The 9,400-nt window shown below is 45.6% G+C and overlaps 1 protein-coding gene across 1 annotated transcript in view; it reads left to right on the top strand.

Annotated features, from left to right (window-relative positions):
- Window positions 1–3,893: 3,893 nt before the first annotated feature.
- Window positions 3,894–9,400, top strand: part of bnc1 (basonuclin zinc finger protein 1) — a 19,207-nt gene continuing 13,700 nt past the window's right edge. The window contains exon 1 of the mRNA XM_030377538.1: window positions 3,894–4,155. Coding sequence (XP_030233398.1) covers window positions 4,147–4,155 — 9 coding nt within the window. The 5' untranslated portion in view covers window positions 3,894–4,146. The remainder of the gene's footprint in view (window positions 4,156–9,400) is intronic.

Here is a 9,400-nt window from a genome sequence, read left to right as displayed (position 1 = left end):
TTTTTTCTGTGTGTGTGTGCTTTTTTAACATTAAACAGGTTCCCGAGAAGAACTGAAGACAAGCATGAACTCTATTTGTGCTAGTCAAAACTAGAAGTGAGTCCAATTGTAGTCCTAAAGAATCTAGAATTGAGTGTTAAAAATCGCAGGTTCTCTCTGCCGAAGTTCAATGCGTTTTTTTCACATTCTTATTTTTTCCGTATCTTTTATTGGCAAGCTCCCAAGAATCCGATGTTTTGTTTAGCAAGACAAATGACATCAGTAGAGATGCTCGGCTCAATGCACCTTGAAGGAGAACTCTGTAGTTTTGTAACCTACACCGTTTCTTTTTTTATGTAACTTACTGGAGATTTTCGAGGACGTGCATTATTTTAATTGGTCCAGTATTGAGCAGCTGCTCAGTCCCAGACTGCAATACAATATGTCGGGGAAACTGCGCCACTCAAAGAATGTCAGCTACAAGAGTTTTTTGTTGTTTTTTTTGGCACCTAGAGGCACTTAGACGGAAGTGTTTGAAAATGTTGGAAACATGTCGCTTTTCTGCTTTTTAATCACAATGGGCCAACGCTGGGACTTCTGGATCCTTTTATTTCTGTCCTCACCACCATTGTGTTAGTACAATAATGACTGCTCTTTGTGTTATCACAGATTCCCACACATTATGTTTGTCTGCAAACTTTGGATTAGGCACCTCATAAGCGCATTGTCTCTCTCCATCAGCTTTGTTTTCGATTGAGGAAAGTACAAAATAACAACACTTTTGAGTCGTTGTTCTTTAATGGCCACAGTTGTCTATTTATTCCAGTCTGGTTAAAAAAAAAACAGCCATGACAAGAGGCATCTCAATACTGGATCAATAATCATTTTTAAAAAATGAAAAAATAAAAATAAAAACACAAATAAGATGAATTGAAAAACAAAATAAAAACAGATGTTGAAGTAAATTGAAGCGATACACCAAACAGCTTCTCCCCCAACCTCAGCAAAAGAGGGCAGAGGACAGAGTCCCTGATCCCCTCGCCTCTCTCCCCTAGCCCAGGCTTGACTCCGTGACACGTTGCTAAGCCCCAGCCCTCCCCGTCCCCCACGCTGACTGTCGACAGGGCTGTTAATGAGGCCAGCATGGACGCTACAGCGCCTTGCGTGTCGGGACTCGAAGTGGTTTTCACCCCTCAGGTCTCAACCACATGGTCCTGGATCCTGATCGCTGCTCAGCACCACCGCCAACGCTCAATCACATCCCCGGGCAGGACGGGGACACTGACATCTGGATGAGGTCAACAAGCCGGCGAATAATGAGGAGGTTGTTTTAGTTTTTTTGAGTTTTAAATGTGTTTTTATGTTTGAAGTCATTGTAGGCCAACGTACATTTGTCGGGATTATCTGGGTATATGAAACGCGCAAAACGTACTAATTCCATAATATTCAAATATAATTGTTCTAATCTATTTGGCTCCGTAAGCAAAGGTTGCTTCTGACGTTGCCTAACGAGAACGTCAGATGCCCTAGTTTAGGGCTCTCTCTCTGCCTCTCTCGCCCTGTGTCGGTGTCTTTGTGTGTGCCTCTCTCTTTTTTCCCCTCTTTTCACCATCATCCCACTTCATTACCCCACCCCATATTACCCCACCCTCCCCCATGCCACAGGTACGGCAGCAAACCTGTGGTTTAAGACGAGTGCCTGTTAAAACTTGCTGTGTAATTTTTGGATTAGCAGATGCCTCTGATGGCAAAAATCATCAGAGCTTCTCCCCGTGGCCATGCGAGGTGTGAATGAAGGCAGTGACTAGGGAAAAGACTTAACCCCCCAAAAAAACTAAACACTAAAAAGTATTAAACCGATACTTATGATGTTGATGACCAATGTGAGAACAGATACAAGGTTTGAGGTGCGATTACGTAAGCCCCAAAAAGTTGTACGAGGGAGGTATCTGGTCTTATCTCTCTTCCGTGTACTTTTTGAACGCCCACTGATTTAACTGTAGCATCATTGAAAAATAGGACTCAGAGCACATGGTTGTGCTCGTTGATTTGCTTTTGGCACCTTGACGCCATCCAGAATCGATGAGTTTTTCTGCACTTCAACGTTCCCTGAAACCGTATGGAAAGTCATCACATAATTTAAAGGCTGTTTGAATGGCTGTGGATTCTGTTTTTTTCGTTATTTTTTATTTTCTTTCCTTTTTGAGTGTCCTATCCTTGTACACTCATATACTGGGTCCCCGTGTCCTCCCAAAGAAATGCTTAACACGGTCGCTGACACATTCCTGACTGCACAAGGCATAACTTGTTATGGAGGTTGTTCACAGGACTATGCTAAGGTGAAAGACGCACACATACGCACACACATAAGCACACACATACACAAACATGAACATGCACATACACATACACATGGACAACCACACACATGCACGCAAAAATTCTCACACACACACACACACACACACGCACACCTATACACGCACAGACCCATACATGCACACACACACACACACACACACACACACACACACACACACACACACACACACACACACACACACACACACACACATACACACACACACAAACACACTTGCACACAAACTTTCTCACTCTCACACACGCACACACACACACACTCACACACACACACACACACACACACACACACACACACACACACACACACACACACACACACACACACACACACACACACACACACACACATAAATACATTCTCACACACACACATGCTCACACAAACACGCAGACACACTTGGAAAGGGGCAGCATTGATTTTAGGGAATTACTCAGAGTGAGGAAGAGAGAGAGAGAGAGAGAGTGAAGGAGGAAGAGAGAGACAAAAAGAGCGGGGGAGTGGAGTGAGAGAGGGAGAGAGCGACAGAGAGAGAGAGAGAGAGAGAGAGAGAGAGAGAGAGAGAGAGAGAGAGAGAGAGAGAGAGAGAGAGAGAGGAAGAGGAGGGAGTTTCTCCTGACTGCATTAGCAGTGCCTCCAGCCTTTGTGATTCCTTTTGATCAAATCTCTGTGAAAGATGAGTGTCATGCCCCCTTCCAGCCAGCTGTGGGGGGAGACTGCCCTGGCCTTGTGCGTGTGTGTGTGGGGGGCTGGAGTGTGTATCTGTAGGTGTGTAGGTGAGCCTGTGTGGCTCCATAGGCCTATGCATTAACGACATTATCCCCTGTATGTTTGAGTGCACTTGTACATGTGGATGCCATGGAACTGTGTTTTTGTGAGTGCCCTTGCGTGCACGTGTGTGTGCGCGTGGTTGTGTGTCTGTGTGTGTGAGCAGGGAGCTCCTGAGGTGAGAATGCAGAGTGGGAGGATCTCATTCCAATCCCCTGTGCCCAGTTCAACACACACACACACACACACACACACACACACACACACACACACACACACACACACACACACACACACACACACACACACACACACACACACACACACACACACACACACACATACACACACACACTGAACATCTTGAGTAGTTTAGAGCCAGTCCACCGCAACATTAGAGGGTGAGCAAGGAGAGAGGGAGAGAAAGAGAGAGAGTGAGAGAGAGGAGGAGGAGGAGGCAAGAGAGCGTGTGCGTGTGCGTGTGTGTGTGTCAGAGTGAAAGCACGGTGACTTTTGCCTTTTACTCCGGAGTGAGTGGTTGCGCTCGGTGGTGGCTCCCTGAACTTGTGTGTGCCTGTTTTTCTGTGCTCGTGCACGCGCATGTGTGTGTGTTTGTGTGTGTGTGTGCGTGTGTGTGTTTGTGTGTGAGTGAGTGCCTGACAGAAAAGAGGAGAAGAGAATAGATGTGAGTGAGAGTTGGAGAGAGAGAGAGATAGAGTTGGATAGAGAGGCAGAGTTGGAGAGAGAGTGAGAGGAAGAGAGCGAGCGAGAGAGAGAGAGAGAGAGAGAGAGAGAGAGAGAGAGAGAGAGAGAGAGAGAGAGAGAGAGAGAGAGCGAGAGAGAGGGCGAGCGAGCAGCGGTGTGCATGTGTACTCGTGTTTCTGCAGGAGACAGCGCTGGGTGTGTGATGGCTCTTTAGTACTTGTGCAGACAGGAGAGTTGGAGGCAGATCCTTTGTGGGAGTCGCGGGGAATGGCAAACTACGCCTTATCCTTGGAAACATAGGAAGAGTGACAATGGCTGAGGTAAGACGCTCGGCTTTTCTTCTATCTCTCTCTCTCTCTCTCTCTGCCCCGCTAAGCGCTTTGATTCCTCTGTCTCCCGTCTCCCCCCCCCCCGTTCCACACCTGGGGTCCCCGGCTCTCTGGCGGTGGGCTGGCAGAAGCCTGGGGACGGCGTCTCTCCGAGTGTTGTCGGACTAAAGGAGAATGGGGTTTTTTGGGGTCTGTGTGGCTGACTTCGGACGGATGGACTTTATCTTGAATGTTTGCCCCCCAGGTGGCGAGGTGCTTTTTGTGCGGATCAGGGGAAGTCATGTTCTGGTTAAGCGCTACATGATGTTTTTTTAGATTGAGAAAAAAAATAGCTCTGGGGAGGAATGTGTGCTTTTATTGGAAGGAGTGGAGAAGGACACATTCTGGACTTTGTGTCACAGTCATAAAGAAAAGAGAATTCCTTGAACCGCAAAAAAACATAAAATGACTCAACATGATTGCATTTTGCAATCACGTTGAACGCTCAATGTACCGCTGTGTAATACATAGAAAAACACAAAACAAGCGTGAGGGAATGTGTGAGAAAGTGTCTTCACGAAGCCTCGTTGCCAAGGGCCATCCAAAACTCAGACAGTCGACGGGCACAAGTTCATCACACTTTTCCTCGATTATTTTTATTATTACGTGCTATTCTGTGTTGTTATATTATATTCCTTCCAATTCCATTTCGAAAAATAAACCAACGAGAAGTCAAACAATGATATCGGACTTGACTGAGTGATTCAAAGAAAAAAAACGAGATGGAAACTTGGAGGAATCAGGAGTTTTTTATTCCCGTCATGTCCAGTCTCGGATATCCCACACTCCATGCGTTCACCGTGTGTCATCAGTTACTTCACTCTGAGTCGCGTCCCTGCGTCTGTTGCCCAGCTCTGTTGCATGAGAACCAGCACAGGCATGCTTGCTTTAAACCCCCCCCCCCCCCCCCCCCTCCAACACACACACACACACACACACACACACACACACACACACACACACACACACACACACACACACACACACACACACACACACACACACACACACACACACACACACACACACACACACACACACACAAACCCCCTACCCTACACTCTTGGATGGCTGGCTGCTGTTGGAATGTAATTTAAAAGTAGGCTAATGTTTTGTTGCAGCCATAATGTAACAATTAGCTAAGCTGTCTGAGTGCCGATGTTGGGTAGCAGCAGACAACTCACTTTCTCTCCTGTACTCTCTTTTTCCCATTCTCCGTTGGTGTGTGCGTATGTGTGTGTGTGTGTGTGTGTGTGTGTGTGTGTGTGTGTGTGTGTGTGTGTGTGTGTGTGTGTGTGTGAGTGTGTGAGCGTGTGTGTTTTTGTAAACCTTCTCCAACTGTTATTGGAGAAACAGTTTGTGGTTGGACTCATTATACTAGCGTTGGTAAGCAGAGCATCCACAGTGCCGAGAGGACACGAAACAAACATAACCAAAGTTCTTACTGCAGGATGAAGCCGATGATGGTAGTTTAGGGAAAAGTTCAGAGAATGTAATTGATTCAAGTAATTCATAGACACGGTCATAATGGAATAATGGCTTTTTGTGGGGGATTTTGGTGGCTGTAGGTATTCCTTTGGAGAGGAACAGAATAGTTCTCATTGTCAAACGTTGTGGAATGAAAAACTGGTTATATAAATTGTTGTTATATTTTTTTACTTAGAAAACAGCACAGGCAAATATACATAATGAATAAAATCATTTTGAGCATTTTAAGATGTTTTAAATTAAAGACAATGAATGTCCATTTTTGTTTTCGATAAAAAGAACATAAACATGTTACAGAAATATATATATTTGTAGCTTTTAGATTTATTCCTACAAAAATACAACGTTAAAATTATTGGCAAAAAAGTATCTTTAAAAAGAAATTGCAGCTGAATAATCTGAATTTGTTCAGAATGGGGATTTCAATGGACAACACATTTCTTAAATATATAAATACTTCCCCACTTCTTCGATAAGTTAAAGTGACCATGATTACAACCATACTTCCATTCCTGTCATTTTCAATAACTGCAGGGGCAAAACAAAGTGTTTTTAATGTACAAGAATGTACCCCTACACAATTACGTGCAGAAACACCCATCCACACAGACACACAAAAACATACACACATAGACGCGCGCACACACACACACACTTACACATACACACCGAAAAACACACGTATACAGACTCACATAAAAAAATGCAAAAGAAGGAAAACAACAGCACCAAAGTGAGAACCTGGGATTGCTTTGACGTGTGTTTGTGTCAGACCACTTCAGAACATTAACGGTATCTGTCTATCTATATCCTTTTATCTATCCCTCCATCTTTCCCCTTCTCAATCTTCCTTCACTTTAACGCCTCCATTTCGGCACATCACGCACGTGTGTGTTTTTGCTGTTTTTAGGTGTTTTCGTGCATGCGTGCGTGTGTGTGTGTGTGCTGGCGTGCCCTTGAGTGTGTTTGTGTGTGTGTGTGTATGTGTGTGTCTGTGTGTTTTTGAGTGTGTGTATGTGTGTGTGCGTGCGTGCATGCGTGTGTGAGTTGCCGTGTGTGTGTGTGTGTGTGTGTGTGTGTGTGTGTGTGTGTGTGTGTGTGTGTGTGTGTGTGTGTGTGTGTGTGTGTGTGTGAATGTATGCGTGGGGGTGGTGCATGCATGTGTGTGTGTGTGAGTGTCTGTGTGTGTGTGTGTTTGTGTCAGCTTCATTAGCTTCATGATGGTCCATCCGTGAGGGGCGTCCACCCCTGCCTAAGACCCCCCTCCCCCTCGCAGCGTCTCCTGGAGCATGATACCCCCCCCTCACCCACCCTCCACCCACCCACCAAGCCTCCAGTCACCCACCCAACCACCCACCCACCCACCGCAACCTCCAACCCCACCACCACCCACCACCTACACCACCACCCAGGCTCCCCTCTTACCCCGACTACCCAGGTTCTGTCCTGCTCCGCCACCAGAAGGCTTGCTAGGATTTGTACGCCAGATGTGACAGGATTGTCAGGGGGGGAGGAGGAGAGGGGGGAGGAGGGGAGAGGGGGAGGAGGGGAGCTCTGATATTAATCAGAGCGTAGCTGGGAGCCAAAAACTCTTCTCTTCCCTCTCTCTCAGGATCAGTGTACCAACATGTTCCTCTCATTTAGTACTCCTCGGGTCTCTCCCACAGTCAGCTCCTCCTGAATCTCCCTCTCCCTGTATCTCTCTCTAGGTCTCTTGCGCTCTTTTTCTCTCTCTCACTCTCTCCTTATGTCTCCCTCTCCGTCCGTCTCTCTCTCTCTCTCTCTCTCTCTCTCTCTCTCTCTCTCTCTCTCTCTCTCTCTCTCTCTCTCTCTCTCTCTCTCTCTCTCTCTCTCTCTCAACGCGTTTCTCCAGCGCATCGCGCTCTGAAGCCACCAACGGCAAACTTTAGGCTTCCTTCTCAATTTCCACTTTTGCCTTTTTCTTTAACTTCGCTTTTCTGAAAACTACCGCAACTTTTTTATGTCTTTTCAAAAGGGATCCACTCTTCCTTCCCTTTCTCATGGATATTCAGGTAAAGATGTGTTGCACCTGGTGTGTGTTTGTATGTGTGTGTGTGTGTGTTTGTGTGTGTTGTTTTTTTTTGTGTGTGTGTGTGTGTGTGTGTGTGTGTGTGTGTGTGTGTGTGTGTGTGTGTGTGTGTGTGTGTGTGTGTGTGTGTGTGTGTGTGTGTGTGTGTGTGTGTGTGTGTGCATAGCATGTGTTTGAGGAGTGTGTGTTGCCTCCACATGCACACTTTGATTGACTGGTGGATAGTTGGAAATAATGAGTTTTTCATGGTGTCTTTGGGCTGTATGGTCTCCTAATAGGCTCAAGCAGCCTGTCACTACACGCAGCAGCCTGGCTTTTCCTGTGGTTGTCTCTGTGTGTCTCTCTCTCTCTCTCTCTCTCTCTCTCTCTCTCTCTCTCTCTCTCTCTCTCTCTCTCTCTCTCTCTCTCTCTCTCTCTCTCTCTCTCTCTCTCTCTCTCTCTCTCTCTCTCTCTCTCTCTCTCTCTCTCTCTCTATCTCTCCTTTCTTTCACCTCCAGCAGTGTTAACTTGAACCTGCTCAGTGTTAAAGCTCGCCTATTGACAGTCTTGTTTATCTAAAAGAGTGCTGTTAAGACACATCAAGGGGACGGACAAACTGAGGCAAACTTTTACGAAAAAAAAGGAATGTGATTGCGATTACAGGATTAGCCTCTTAAATGAGGTGCCACGTGTTCCTTTATTCATGTTTTTTTCCTCTTTGCTATGTGTTTAATGTGCTTCCCTGTATGACTTCCGTAGAGTATTGGCAGATATCCATAAAATCTCACACACACACACTCACACACACGCACGCACGCAAGCACGCACGCACGCACGCACACACACACACACATAAAACGAGGAGTGTGTTTGACGACTGTGGTTCAACTAACACTTGTAGTCAATTACATTTTTAATTTTTTTTTTTTTTAAACGCATTGCAACTCATTTACATGTAGTCAGTGGAATTATTAATTCATGGCACTCAAAGTGCCATGTGTTCATGTGTGTTTGTGTGTGTGTGTGTGTGTGTGTGTGTGTGTATGTATGTGCATCTGTGTGAAAAGGCATGGTGAGCTTGGGCTTTTGGTTTGACATGTGTGTGTGCACATCTGTGCCTGTGTGTGTATGTGTGTATGTATGTCTGTGTGTGTGTGTGTGTGTGTGTGTGTGTGTGTGTGTGTGTGTGTGTGTGTGTGTGTGTGTGTGTGTGTGTGTGTGTGTGTGTGTGTGTGTGTGTGTGTGTGTGTGTGTGTGTTTTTAAAAAGGTGAGTTTAGTTAGGGCCATAATTTGGCATGGAGGAGACTTCCTCTGTGCTGCCAGAGTCTGAGCTCTCAGGAGAAGTATACTGGAGCAGGCCATGTTCCTGGTACAGCAAGGTGTTTTTTCTGGCAGTAACACACTGTGAATTTCACTGCATTAGATAACTGTCCCGGGATATGTTTTTCTTACAGACTCCTGGGTGAGATTCAAGTCATTAATGGATTATGTCAAGCCTCGATCAAAGGATGTAGCAATAGAAATATGTCATAGTCAAAATGAATGGCTCTTTATTGATGAATCGCTTGGAATTTTGCCCGCTATATTTACAGTATTTATTGAATAATTTTGCGAAAGAAATGTTCATGATTTTCCCTCTTTAGACACACCTCTCCTTGGAAAGAGTCATTTTTGTAGCT

The sequence above is a fragment of the Gadus morhua genome, chromosome 14, assembly GCF_902167405.1.
Source record: "Gadus morhua chromosome 14, gadMor3.0, whole genome shotgun sequence".
Lineage (NCBI taxonomy): Eukaryota > Metazoa > Chordata > Actinopteri > Gadiformes > Gadidae > Gadus > Gadus morhua.
The sequence above is the reverse complement of the archived record's forward strand: the minus strand, read 5'-3'. Positions and strand labels throughout refer to the sequence as shown.